This window comes from Bos javanicus, chromosome 3 (genome assembly GCF_032452875.1).
Source record: "Bos javanicus breed banteng chromosome 3, ARS-OSU_banteng_1.0, whole genome shotgun sequence".
NCBI lineage: Eukaryota > Metazoa > Chordata > Mammalia > Artiodactyla > Bovidae > Bos > Bos javanicus.
In genome coordinates, this window is record NC_083870.1 from 79,203,887 (window position 1) to 79,219,192 (window position 15,306).

The following is a 15,306-nucleotide window of genomic DNA, read 5'->3' on the forward strand; positions in this document are numbered from 1 at the left end:
AGATAAATCATTACAGAGGCTTTTCTACTTCACAGAAAACATACAGCTGTAAAGGTTTCACATGCTACCAAAGATAATGGAATCAAATTAACCCACCTTGATGTAACCCCAAGATACAGATAACAAATAGTTTGCCTCAGGCATTTTGGAAAGCACTCCTTGCCACAATCCACAAATCCCTTTGAAAGAATTCACAGTTCTGAGAGCAGTCCCAACAGGATCGGGAAAGCCTTGCAGATTCAGTGGTGAAATAATCAAAACTTATGAAAGACAAAGCCTCCAAAATTTAGGGCATTTCCTAATCCAAACAAAGCCCATCTTCGCCTGTGCTCCCTGCTTCTTTCCTGGCAGAGAGAGTAATGAAATCAGGAATTGCACGAAGGAGCAAGAGCCTGTCCAAATGCATTCAGCTGGCTGGTTTGCAACACTTATGAATTATGAATAGTCCTGGTGGCCGAAGGGGTTTCCACTCTAGATTAGTCCTGCTCAGCTGAACTCTGCAAGGAAGGAACAATTCTTCTTTCCTGAGGGGATACCAGGCTGGGAAACACAGCCATCTTTTTAAAAGGAGAAGATTAAAATGGAGGAAGCCCCATGAATATTTAAGGAATCCGAAGTCTGTACCCTCCCCCATTTCATCTAGGTGTTTTTAACCCTCTCCACTGCGGAGATCCGGATATCGCAGACACAGCCTTTGCACAGAGCTAAGCTGATTTAAGGGTTTCCAAGTGATGGTGTGTTTTATTATTTTCTGAACATTGAAAAAGTTAAAACTGTGGCTGTTTTTCAAATTAGACTTTCAGAATACAAGAATATTTTTTTAAGCTAGCTTTTCGGGGGATTTTTTGCACACCAATGGCAGGCCAGTGCATTTAGACTTCTTTCACAGTGAAATGATTGGGAATTAATCTATTTAATTTTAAAAGTACTTTGTACACAGAATGCAATTCTCTGTCCTCCACCAGCTCATTAATATGCACATGAGACTGCATTCGACAAATGAATTAAACACATTTAACCTTTCCATTTAGGATCTGGAGTGTGTTAGGAAATACAAGCTATCGTTTGCTGCATGAATGGAGAATTATTCAGGGTTATGAATGACTGTGCTGTTTCGGTATTTCAGTGTTACATCTTCTAATTCATGAAAAAAATATTTGAGTTAAATTAATCTTTATTTTGTTTTGTTTTTGCAATATAGAGCATGTTGAGGAATTCTTTCCTATAGTGTCTCTTTCTTTCTCTCTCTCTCTTACCTTGTCAGCTTTAGAAAGATCACAGGCATGAAGAAAGTCAGAGACTAGAGCTCTGCAGTGGGATTCCCCACCCAGGCCATCCTACTCCCCTCCTCCCTCCTCCATTACCCTACCCCTGGACTTGCAGTTCAAGTACAGCATGCTAAAGGAACAGCAAAGCACCATGGCAACAGCCCCTGCACGCAACTGCAATTGGCTCTCTTTCCTGTGAGGCATTCCCCTTTCAAATGAGCATCCTGCACTGGCAATGGCTTCACGTCACGCATCCAGGCCCACTTCACACCACTCCCTGTGCCCAGGATACCAAGCTTTTCGAGGTGAAGCCAATGCAAGTCAGTATTGTGGTCCTCTGGCTCACCGCTCTAGGAACTGTCCTCAAAGAGGCATGTACCATCCATCACCCTCTTTTTGGGGAACCTTGCTGGTGGATGTTTGGGTCTTCCCTCCCATGATACAAATGTTAGTGACAGTCACCAGAAATCTCTGAATTAATCATCTGAGCTAGTGTGTTTTACTTATTGAACCACTCTGCAATTTGAACTCCAGGTGAATCAGAACTTCCAGGTGTAAGTTCCAAGTTCTTTATTTTTTAAGACATAACCACTCAGTCATAATAGCCTCTCATTTTCAGTTCTCAAAAGATAGGCACTTACACTAAAGAATTAGAAACTGAAAAAGACAGGTTTCTGTGCTCTGATGGATCAGCTGAATTTTGGCAAAGAAACAAACTTTACTAGGAGCATTGCAAAAAATATCTTGTAGAAAACATAGAGACAGATGATATCTTTAATTATGTCTATGCACTAGACTTAGCCAAACGCAACATTCACACAGTCATCTTCATTTTGGTTCCTTTAATCTCTTGGAAAAAAACTTAGGAAGATCTTGGCATCAGTCAGGTTCATACTAGTTGAATAATGTTGTTTCATCCCATGTATTTTATAAATATTTGATGGACACCCGAGAAATGCCAAGCAACGCATTGAGGATATAGCAGTAAAAACACAAAAACAAAAACTCCTCCAAACAAACAAACAAAAAACACTTTTCATGCTTTTAATCAGTTTCACCCTAGTAGAAATAATCAGATATATTAGGGCCTCTTCCTTAACCACCGCAGTTAACTGTCAGGTGAGGGTGGGGCCAACTCTTTATTGGCCAAATTGGCCCCTCAGTTCAGAATATAAGAGCAGGTAGAAATTAAATCATAATAGACTAGGAGAGACTTTGCTTCTTATGTTTTTCCTATTTCCTCTCATTGCCAGAAGATCCTGTTGCTATACAGTGTCAATCAGTCCCAGCGTGGGAACAGGGAGGTGGCTCTAAGATATAGGGCTGAGAATAAACCAGACTCCTCACCTTTCTTGCAGAGCTCACAGAAGGGTCAGGGAACTCATGTAAGTAACAGGTGAAAACTGCCTTTCTCCTTCTCATGCCTAAATTAGTTCTTCAATGAGCCTTTAGGGCTTCCCTGGTGGCTCAGTGCAGGGAAAGAATCCACCTGCAGTGCAGGAGATGCAGGTTGGATCCCTTGTCTGGAAGATCCCCTGGAGAAGGAAATGGCCATCCACTCCAATATTCTTGCCTGGGAAATCCCATATATAGAGGAGCCTGGCAGGATACAGTCCATGAGGTCACAAAAGAACTGGACAAGACTTAGTGACTAAACAACAAGCAACATAAGCATTTTGCTAAGGGCATGACGGTGCCACTGAAACCCAACGTCATCTTAAGGCAAACATAAAACATGCAACATGATGAAGTATGCGGATGGAGGTCACTCAGAAACTGACCGTGTCCTTTAAATATTGCTTAGCAATAGTCTTTGGTTTTTCTCCTTCCTAAGGAAGGGTTCGACTAAAGGCAATCACTGCTCTCATCAAAAAGCATTTATAAATGGCCCATTTATATTGAGCTGGGTACAAATTAAGGCAGACATTGCCATGGAGGAGCAGACAGGGGCTATCTTTTACATTCTAGTAATGCAGAGTATGATAAGAGCTGGACTGCGTGATGAGACACACCAAGGAACGGAATAGCTTATGTTTGGGGTTTAGGCTGGGAAGAGAGTTAGGGAGCTTAGCTTAGTGGGATTTTCAGCATCTGATTCCCAGATGGGAGTTGTTTCTGTTGAGCCAGAGGCAGCTATGATATAGTAGATGAATCTAGATTTTCATTCTCAGCTCTTGATAACAGATAGCAGTCTGGTGAAGTCACCTTAGCTCTTTATACAAAATGAGAGTGATGCATGATTTTAGGATCTCAGCCCAAACCTGTCAAGAGTCTATGATGCATTTTGTGGCTGCCTCCTACAGTCTGGACAGAAGCTTGGTTTACCAGCAACCAAAATTTCCCAGAAAACAAAACTCTCTTAACATTACTGAGAAAAACAACCCAAATCGGAAATGCTTCAGTCCTTAAGAATAAGTCACCAACAAAGGAAGAGAAGTGGTTATTCTCCCTCCAGAGTTTTATATCCCAAGACCCTTGTAGTCTCCCTGTCTCCTTATCAAGTTGGTTGTTCAGTCCAGATAAGATTAAATAGTTCCTTAGGGACACTGTGGCCCCAGGAGTTACAAGATTGAAAGGGAATTAGACATTATTTACTTTAACAAATGGAATAGAGAAATCCACAAACAGAAGCACACTATTTCAAAGACAAATGTGTCTCTACAACTTAAGGTACACAGATCCTATTCTGTTAAGAATCTGCCTTCACAAGAAAACCCTGTTAGAGCTCACCTAGAAATAAGGTCCCAGAGGAAATGGCAAAGCCTCTTTTCAACACAGACAAGCAAAGTTTGTGAATGAACCCTTAGTAATCCAAATTCCTCCAGTGCTTCCTTAAGCTTACACCCAACACTAGATTCATGAACACTGCCAGAGATTACAGTGATATTTTTGGGAAAAGAAAAAGATAGCATTCTCAGTTTAAATTATTCAATATTGTTTGCCTAGTATATATCTCCTCTGTAAAATCATACGTGAATTTTTTTTTTTAGTAGGATGGCTTTATAATGGGAAGTTACTTAAAATATATAGACAAGCAAAAGTTGAAATTCAGTTAACACTTGATGTAAACATTTGGTTTTATGGCTTCAATTTTTCTTTAGCTTCAATGCTACATACAAAGAATATTTGTTTCCAAGCCAATTTCTCCTTAAGGGATGGAACACTTCATCACTTTATTATATTTCTCATCAGAGGACTAGTTTGGACTTTGTGCAAAGATCTACAGGCAGGTTAGAAACTCTCTTGAATAGTTCTTAAATTGATCACATAGGAAGGCAGGATTAGAATGATCTCAGAAATTCATCCCTGTTCTAAAACTTGGTAATTCTATATTTCTGAGTATAAAACCATCTAGAAGAGTAATAATACAAGAGGCTAGTATCAAGCATATAAGACGGTTACTTTTAAAACTAATCTGAGCTTGTTAGGGGGACCTAGAAATCACTTAAGAGTGAGTTTTTAGTGATCAAAAATACTCTTCAGCCTATCAAAGACTAGATAAACCAGGTACTTTGCTCTCATTGACAACCTTAAGATAAAGTAAGTAGATGAAATTGTACAGATGAAAAAAAGGTTCTCCGGAGAGGAAGACAGCCCCCGAAGTCACCCTTGTGGGTGGCCGTCTGCGCAGGAGCCCATCTGTGAGACAGGCGCCTTATTGTGTGAGATCTTCCTGTTTTTGCAGTATGAAACAACTGCCAAAGTCATTAAAGTCACAATGACTTTATTAGGGACTAAATTTTGACTCATATTTTACACTTTGTTAGTCATAACTTAATAAGAATTCCCGGGCATCAGGAAAAGTGAAGAGGCTTAACATTCTGCCTGAAATCATAGAATGCTAGTAGCAGTAGAAGGAAGTTGAAACTGTGGTGGCCCAGTTTAGCAAGAAATGGAAGTAAGATGAGCTCGTCTTTTAGTTCTGGCACTGGCCAGATGTATGATCTTGGGTAAAGATGAATGAAATTCTTGGTGCTCAATTCCTGTAGTTGTAAAATGGTGAATTTCTCAGGTTCTTTTTGATTAAAACAAACTGCATCTTCCATATTCCTAATTTTACATGAGAAAAAATGAAGAAGACCCAAAGAAATGAAGGACCTGATTCCTAAACACTTACACTTTTCTTTGCAAAATCTGATTTAAAAAACAACAATAAAAATGGGAATACAGTGTACTTTTTCTAAAACCCTTTATAAACTCACAGTTTTCACAGTTCTTAGCGTTTCAGATTATCTGACAATGTGCATCTTATCTCTTGGGTCCTTTAGTCTTTCCCTATGAACTCTATTAGCTGTTTGAAACTTGCTGTCCAATTTCTTTGATGACATGTTTGTCCTATTTAAGAGGCAAATGGAATTGAACTGAGTGAGTTGGTAATGGGGTTAAGAAAGGAATAATCTGCCATTGTCCATTAATATCTACTTAACTAGAGACTATATAGTTCTGTCAACTACAAATTGGCACTTGCCATCTACCTCTACAGGATTAAATCACATGCTGCCACAGCTGGTGACCTTCAATACCCCCTAAAGGGAGTTCAGGGTGACAGCAGAAATGAGGCACTCTGTGCTTAGGGGAAACTTGGCAGGACAGGTCTTCAGATGGTTAAAGATTTTCAGGAGCTGATTTTATGAGCCCAATTCTTGTATCTCCTTATATCTATAAAAGCACCAAAATCCTTCATAGTGAGGACTGCTTCTTGTGACTAGCAGAAAACTTCATGGAAGAAGCAGAAACTTTCTGGAAGAATATGTGCTCAATTGCATGTATTCCCCCTTCACCAAAATCATATATATATACTGACCTTTCCGGCTGCTGCTTTGAAGCACTTTCCCAGAGCTATCTGAAGTACTGTGTCCCTGGGTGCGGTCCGCATTTAGCGTCAAATAAAACTTAACTCACATCTTTCATGTTGTGCTTTTTTTTTTTAAGCTGACAATTCCATGATTGGGCATTCTAGCATACACATACTGCTGTATTAATACCTGGAGTAAATCCCTGGTGCTCCAAGGAACATAGTTAAGTCATTCTTACTGTCCATGTGCCAGATCAGAAAGAAGAACATTTAAACATATTAGAATTGAGCGATTCTCTTAACTGTACAGTAACATCATAATCCACACTAAATAAGTATGCAATGAAAAACAATCATGGAAACCTCTACCATAATTCTGTAACAAAACACTGGCATTTAGGATGAAGCTAAAATGGAGTAAATTCCATTTGCTGGTTAGAGGACTAGTATCTGTTCAAGTGACATTTTAAAAGTCAAGGTAGAGACAAACCATCGGCACTTTCATATGTAGAACTGAAAAACATCAAAAGAATTTAAATATAATTTTGAATATAATCGCTTTACAACTTGATACTAGGTCTTGAACAGTTCTCAAAATCATTAGTTGTTTCTTCTTACCCATCTGTTTATCTATACTCTTTGCTGCTTTTTTTTTTTTTAGATTTTCTAAAAACTTTTCAAGAGGAGAATTGACACATATTATCGGCATGCTAAAAAACTGACTTTTCCTAGGCCTAAAGGATTCCTCATAAAAATATTTAGAGAAATGTTTCATAAACTAACTTTCCCCTAACTCTGAGAGTAGCTCAATGACACAATTAAATAGACAAAAGACACTATTTTTATATCTAAAGACATATTTTCACTATGCATTTAACTATAAATTATATAACTATAGTTTATAGCTTATAAATATAGTATAAGAGCATATGTATGTTTTCATATATGTAGGGTTTCTAGATTTAGTAAATAAATATTCAAGATACTGAGTTAAATTTAAATTTCAGATAAACAACATGTTTCTTTTTAGTATAAACATGTACCAGATATTACATGTCCCAAATATCTCTTAAAGAGATTGGATTTTAAAGTCATAACACTGATAACGTGTCAGGTTTGGAAGTATAGTATATTCTTAGATAATTTAAAATATTCAAGCTTGTTCTTTTTTTTTTTTTGCTTTGCTTTTTTTTTTTTAATTTTTATTTTATTTTTAAACTTTACATAATTGTATTAGTTTTGCCAAATATCGAAATGAATCCACCACAGGCATACAAGCTTGTTCTTTTTGATAGAAGTCTTTCCTTCTGATAAGAAACACCTGCAACGGTTACTGATAAGAAACACCTGTTTCATAATTTCAATTTATGTACTTGAATTTTCCCTTTTAATCTAGTTATTAATAGTGACAGACCCCCAACCCCACCGCCCCCTCCCCCACCAAAAAAAAGGGGCTATGGCAGATTTGGGAGGCTGGCCCGATAACTAAATACAGCATAGGCTTTATTTATTTATTTATTTTTACAGATCATAAAAATCGTTGTAGCAATTGAAAAAAAATCGAGGAATCAAGGTACACTATTACTCGTTTGCTTTTACATTTAAGCCTTCTATCACTTTTTCTGTGCAAGATGGTTAATATTTAACCTCAAGCTTCTAAAGCTAGTTCTAAGGCCATGGGATGTTAATATGATTCCAAAGTAGATAACCAAGGTTTCTTTTGAACCATTTCACAGCCAAGAGGTTCTACAACTTGTTACATTTTTAAAATTAGAAATCTTACCATGGATCAGACCCATGGACAGTTCAGTCTAATGCCCTCTCTTGACTAGTGGAAAACATGATCTATGCTTGAAGGCCTTCATATTTAACTTGAAAGCAATACCCCAGAACAAGAAAATCATCCCCATAAGGACTGGTCATGACTCTCTTTAAGAACTGATTTCCAGTTTTATCTTATTACATCCTCTGTGTTGTTTAAAATCCTGTATTAAATATTACCTTATTAAAATATTCAGTATTTTTGCAGCCATAAAAAGCTACCATAGCTGATTTTTGAGATTACTACTATAACTATTTTAAACACATTATGTGGCATATATTGTGTTTAATGTTAATGATATTGATTTCTGCTACCAATTGTCATATGCCCTTTGAGATAAAAGACAACAGGATACTTCAAAACTTGCCCTGGAAATCACTACTTCCCAGGTTTGGGACAACCCCCTAGTTTGGAAATTTTCAAGATTAAGTCTGCTGCTGTTGCTAAGTCGCTTCAGTCATATCCAACTCTGTGCAACCCCATAGATGGCAGCCCACCAGGCTCTGCCGTCCCTGGGATTCTCCAGGCAAGAACAGTGGAGTGGGTTGCCATTTCCTCCTAGAGACCATCAAATAAAGAAAGAAAATCCTCAGATGACACTGAAATATCCTTTTCTTCCTTGAATAAATATATGCTATCTGTTTTAGTATTTTGACAATCCCTATACTAGAATATGTATTTTCAAATTGAGAAGAATCTGCCACAGATTAGAGATTTGAGTATATTTTTAAACCTTAAAGGATGAATTGTCTTAAGTAATTTATCTTCAAAAAAGATAGTCAACTTGTTTTACATTTTGTCTTTCCTGTTATTAGCTACTAAAATTTGTAAGAGATGGATGGATACTTTGAACAAGTATCCATACAGTGCACTCCCAGATGTTTAAGTTTGTTGGAGCATGAAAGGCTTATAAAAATAGTTTCAGAGTTGGATGCATGGATTATACATGAAATAGAAAGGGTTCTGATTATAGGATGGCTTTACCAGTGGGGTCTAACAGCATAAATAAGACTCTAACAATAGACTCAACATCATAATACCATGAATAGGATCAGCTGAGTATCCAACTAGGTCTGAAAATAAAATCCTATATCGTAACTTAGACTGAGAAACTTGGCAAGTTGTTGAGCTTCTTGGAGACTGTGTTCTTCTACCTTTAAAATGAGAAGGTTGGAAAATTATATATACAGTGGTTGTAGAATTTGCACTTCAAACTGAATTTTGTCTCTGAATTTTAAAATAATCTGAGCTCCTGGCATCTTTTTCACTTGATTTGCATCTGGGTGGAGGTTTCAGTTGGCTCTTCAGCACCTAAACTCCTTTCATTGTTGACAAGAAATTAACTAGAGAATTCCCCTGATATGCTGCTGCAGGTGTGATGCAGTGCTATGTCATATAGATTATGTGACCCATGAGTTACTCATAGAAGTTCTGGCTTGCTGGTTGACATTTAGATTATTCACTAGTCTAAGGAGTGCAAACCAGAATTGCCAGAAAGATAGACGAAGCCCGTCAGATGAAGCTGTAACTCAACATGGCCTTGTGTTAAAGCCATACCTTTAGAAAGTTTATTTTGGAGATGTCCAGCTGTTTCAAATCTAGCCTTTCATGATTTCATGACTTAGCCAATTTAGTGAAATTAAGAGACTTCGGAAGTTATCTTGTATTAAACAGAAGCCATGAATGGCCACAGACTGACTGCCTGATATAAGGTGATAACTGCACTAAATATGGATTTTATTCAGATTTCCACAGTTGAGGTCAATCCAGTGGCACATCTGAATTGAATATATGGCCAGGGTAGGGATGAGAGGAATATCAGCAATATGTCAGGAAAAAGTACAACCAATAATGGCGTAAGGACTAAGCTGCTATGCTTCAGACACAGCAGATATGCTGTATTTTAGACACTACATGTATTCACCTCCATGCTCCCAACTGAGTGTGCAATGACTATTGTCAGTCTCTGTAGACTTTATATTCTTGTCCACAGAATGCAGATTTTCCAAGAGAAAAATAAGCTGAATACTCCAGTGTCAAACCAAACAACAATAAAAACGTGCTTCATATTTCTGCTTACAAAGAAAGAGCATATATTTCTAAGACTTTGTTCTCTATTATCTGATTGATTTGGGATAAGGCTCCTGTACAAACTTTTCCTGCTTCTGAGGGTACTTTGAAGAGTCACTGTGAACCAGATGGGGACCTCTTAACAAAGCTAACAATTAGGAAAACTAGTTTTGCTTATAGGAAGCACCTATGTGTAGCATGGTATAGTGCAACAGGAAACAGAATTCTTGGATTCTAATAGATTTGCTACAAATAATATAGCTGGTTCTCAACAAATTAAGTTTCCAAGTGTGTGAAAGTTTTAGTCGCTCAGCCATGCCCAACTCTTTGGGACCCCATGTACTGTAGCTCACCAGGCTCTTCTCTCCATGGAATTTTCCCGATAAGAATACTGGAGTGGGTAGCCATTCCCTTCTCTAAGGGATCTTCTCAACCCAGGAATCAAACCTGGGTCTCCCACATTGCGGGCAGATTCTTTACCGCCTGAGCCATCAAGCAAGCCCAGCCTTCATGCAACTGATCCAACAAATATTTACTTGAATGCCTACCACATGCCTAGAGCTATTCCAAACGCCAGATATATAGTAATGAACTGCTGCTGCTGCTGCTAAGTCACTTCAGTCGTGTCCAACTCTGTGCGACCCCATAGACGGCAGCCCACCAGGCTCCCCGTCCCTGGGATTCTCCAGGCAAGAACACTGAAGTGGGTTGCCATGTCCTTCTCCAAGTAATGAATTAGGTAGAAACAATTCATGTCACCAATAACATTAGAGTCAAAGAGAGGGGATTAGTAAAAAAAAAAAAAAGAAGAAGAAGTTCTATAACAACAACAAAAGTAAAAAACCATATATTCTGAGAGCAAATTGTAAAACAAATAAGCTACTGAGTTAGGATAATCACAATAAAAATGGCCTCTCTAAAGAGATACCATCTAAGCTGAGGTCTGAATAATAATAAGGAGGATTGGTTGAATGCTAACTTTAAAATTCTTTGATTATATGTTTTGTTAGCAAGTCATAGAAAAATAAAATAAATTACATTGTGAATTTCCCTTTAATTATTATTTTTAAGTCATCTGACTTTGAAGCAAAGAGAATAGATTTGATTCAAAGCATCATGATTTAGTGTCTGAGGATCTTAGACACATCAGCTTGCATCTTGGTTTCACATTGAATATGGAGATATAATAATACTTTCTTCTTGGTGATCATCCGATGAGACAACATAGATGAGAGTGCTGTGTAAGAAGCAAAGTGCTCTTCAGATAGCTTTCCTTACCGTGCTATCTTGGATCTGATAACACAAAAATAACAAACAGCTATACACTTAAACAGAATGGATCCTTATGTAATGCTCTATCCTGGTACCTCAGGAAGATTTAAGAGCAAATAAGCTGTAAGTGAAGACATGGTCCTTAAAAATCTCTACATGGCCCCATAATTAATGTTCACTCAGGCAGAACCAGAGTTCTTGGGAAAGTGCCGTCCTGGCTCACACTGTTAGATTTGAAAAGAAGTGGTCAAAGAAGAAAAATCTCTCTTGAATTATTACTTACTAATATCTCCTCCTTATTCATTACCTTTATGAAAAAGCTCATTTTTTTTTTTACTCAATATATTTATCTTACTCTAAAAATAAAGAGAATCCATTCTGGCCCCGGAGTCATGTTTTGTTTGTTTATTTTTGGCAAAGTTCTCCTATTTTACGATTATAGCATTCAACGATGACCTTACTTTAATGCCTCAAACACATAAAAGATTACTAGTAAAGGAGCATTTTTAAGTATTGCAAGCAAAACAAAATGAATGCCCTGAAATTAGATTATACTGATTATAAAGTGCTTGAAAAACAACACTGATTAATCTTGAGATATGGTCAGGGAAGCTCCCATGCAATTGGTAAGGAAGATGCAAATGAATGTTGTGTAACTGGATCCTAAGTGTGTTACAATGCAGCAGGAAAAAATTCTGTGGCAGTTCATCTTGTCAAGAACACAAGTAATGTACTGGTCCTCATCAAAAAAACATATCCATTGCATCAATAAATGCAGATCTAGCTAAATCATTCTGACCAATTACAGAACGGAGCCAGTATCAGCGATCACAATGGACAGGAGCTGAGAGAGGGAAGGCACTGTGCCCTTTCATCTTGGTAGATGGGTAGCATCTGACCAGTGAAACTGATCCTTCTGGGCTATTACAGCAGGAGTTGGAGTCCATCTCATTAGTGACCCATCAGAAAGTTCCTAGCTTCTCACAATCAAATTGGTGTGCAAAAGGATACCAGAAATACACATTACCCCTGGATAATCTAAGCATGTTCCATGAATTTATGAAAATGCAACAAAAAATGTCCCATCTTTAAAGTGCTGTGCCCACTGGTGAAGTCATTACCTGTCCTAGTGTTGGTCAAAACCACGGTAAGTTATCAAAATTCTTCAAGCCAACAAATTTCCTAAGTGACCAAATCAAGCAGAACTGCAGAGAGCTTTTCCAAAGAAAACCACCCCCAAACCAATTACCATCAACTGGCCAAAGCCTTCATTTGCTTTTCACTTCTGTTTTGACCGTAAGACAGAAGTAGAGCTATGCCTCCTTAATAATTTTTAGCCCCACTACCCGAAGCAAACGTGAAGCCTCAAAAATTTGAAGCACAATTTCAGGAGTCAAGAGCCTACAGTTTGGAACAGACATAAATAAAACCCCAGATAATGAAAATGTTAGATATGATATTAACTGATAAGATAGCTAAGAGAATAGTCTATGAAAATTTGATTCAAGTCAAAGTAGCTAAGGCAGGATTTCAAAAAAAGAAATTCAAGAAGACCTATGATGCATTTGAGCCAAGAGAGGTTTTCTAGGCAACAAAATACCAAAAGAGGGGTAAAGCCTACATTTCCTCATTCTCAAGTTATCATAAAACTTCCTTACTTTCAATAGGTCTGCTGATATTGAGCAGATAGAGGGTAGAGAGGAAGTTAGAAGTTTACTGCTGTGAACAAGTGCTACTCAAATTTTAGACTATATTTTTCAACTCTGTCAGTTCTTTTCTTATACTTAAATGATTATCCTGGCTATTAAATAATCTCTTCTCCCTACTTTCACCTACAGAAATGAAACCTTTTACATTTTTTTAGTTTTCAAATTCAAGTCCTGTATATTTTATAACAATGGTGAAAAAATTAAGCTTTCTTATTCATCCAAGAGTTAGAAATTTTCATTTCCTACATTACACGCTCACTTTGTCCTACATAATAAGTAATGGTTGCTGCTGCTGCTAAGTCGCTTTGGTCGTGTCCGACTCTGTGAGATCCCATAGACGGCAGCCCATCAGTCTCCTCCGTCCCTGGGATTCTCCAGGCAAGAACACTGGAGTGGGTTGCCATTTCCTTCTCCAATGCATGAAAGTGAAAAGTGAAAGTGAAGTCACTCAGTGGTGTCAGACTCTTAGCGACCCCATGGGCTGCAGCCTACCAGGCTCCTCCGACCATGGGAGTTTCCAGGCAAGAGTACTGGAGTAGGGTGCCACTGCCTGGTTAGCAATGAGTAAATATCAAAAGAGCTAAGGTTAGACTATTAAGCATATTTTAGGCATGGAATAATTTCCCCTAGTAAATACTATCCAGTAGTCCCCTTGTATTAGTGGAGGGTATGTTCCAAGACTCCTGGTAGATGCATGAAACTGAAGACTGTACTGAACTCTGTACATACAATGCTTTTTCTTTTACCAATGATAAAGTTTAATTTACAATTAGGCACAGTTAGAGATTAACAATAGTACATAACACTAAAATAGAACAATTATAACAATATATGTAATAAAAGTTATGTGAATGCAGTCTCTCAAAATATTGTACAAATTTAGTGCTTTCTCCATCTCAATTAAGCACTTATCACACACTATGGCCATAGCTTTTGCACCTTGAGGAGTAAAACTTGCACAATTTTTTCTTCTCTTTTTCACAATTTCACCAATAGAAGATTTGTTCTTACCATAGATCTTAGCAATCTCAGATACAATTTTTTTTTCTTTTCCTTATTAAGTCAAGAATTTTTACCTTTTCACTTAAAGGATGCACATTTTATGACTTGTCTCAGGCATATTGAATGGCCAGCAGCACTACTCTTGTGCTTTTGGGGCTATTAATATGTGAAACGTAAAATAAAGGCCATTTGAAAACAAGCACTGGGATACCAGAACAGTTGATGGGATGACTCTCCTGGCTACTAAGTGACTACGGGCAGGATATGTTGGAATCACGTGCCTCTGGGTGAGTGGAGTGGGACAGTGCGTGATTTTACCACATTAATCAGAACAGTGCACAATTTAAAACTTATAAATTGTTTACCTCTGGAATTTTCCATTTAATATTTTTGGACTGCTGTTGACCACAGGTTACTGAAACAGTGGAAAGCAAAACCACAAATAGGGTGGTGGGGCTACTACAAACCAGAGGATCAGTTCTTCCCAAGTCATTTTCCCTTCATTTTTTCCTGTATCTTTTCATTTTAAGGATTTAGGTTAATAGCTTAAAATTCATCAATGTTTTACTGCAAGATATTTGCAACATTTGCTTAACTCAGATATCTACAAACATCAAAATTCATCTTGAGCTACCTAGACACATCAAAATGTACCTCTATCTATTATAAATGAGGTTTATTTGATTTAAAATGTTGACAAGGCATGAATTACATCAATATTGTTTGTAAATATGTAGCTGCCAACACTGTTAAACACAGCTTCACCAAGATGTTGGTAACACAACTCAAGAATCCAGAAAGCATATTTGAGTTGAGAGAGCTTTGCATGATTTGGGCCACTGGGCAGAAACATTCTGGGTTGCAGGGATAGAGTTAATCTGAGATAACTGTCTTCATTTCTACTTCCTAAACTAATAGCTCTATTAAGCAGCAGAGAAAATCGAAACATTGACTATTTTTTCACCAGTTGGTAAAACTCTCTAATTTATCACCTTCAATTTCAGAGAGAGGAAAGGAAGAAATAGAAAGAAGTTGAGGGCAGTTATGCAAATCACTGGGTTTTTACTACTTAAACTTTGGCATTGGGATCAGTGGAAAAGCAAATGAGTATCTGAAGTTTTAAAAATATTGTCCTTTAATCCATTAATTTCATATATGGGAATCTAATCTAAGAAAAGAGTGAAAAAATACATGATTATGTTAACTGAAAAAGTTGAAAATAAATTATCTGTAGGGTACCATTTCAGTTACATGAAAATAAAAATGTTAATCCTGGTTGCCTTAATGAGATTTTTTTATCTGATGATATATTAATTCAGATATATTATTATTCATATTTATTCAGAAGTTGAAATAGCAAAAAACAAA

At 37.4% G+C, this 15,306-nt stretch overlaps 1 protein-coding gene across 3 annotated transcripts in view; it reads right to left on the bottom strand.

The window, feature by feature from the left end:
• Nucleotides 1–15,306, bottom strand: part of PDE4B (phosphodiesterase 4B) — a 546,831-nt gene that overhangs the window by 19,496 nt on the left and 512,029 nt on the right. The window contains exon 1 of one of the 3 annotated variants that reach the window (XM_061411706.1): nt 97–13,422. The exons of the other annotated variants lie outside the window; for them this stretch is intronic. Within the exon in view, the coding sequence (XP_061267690.1) occupies nt 97–144 (48 nt within the window). The 5' untranslated portion in view covers nt 145–13,422. Of the gene's footprint in view, nt 1–96; nt 13,423–15,306 lie in introns of those variants that run through there. 3 annotated transcript variants of the gene reach the window in all.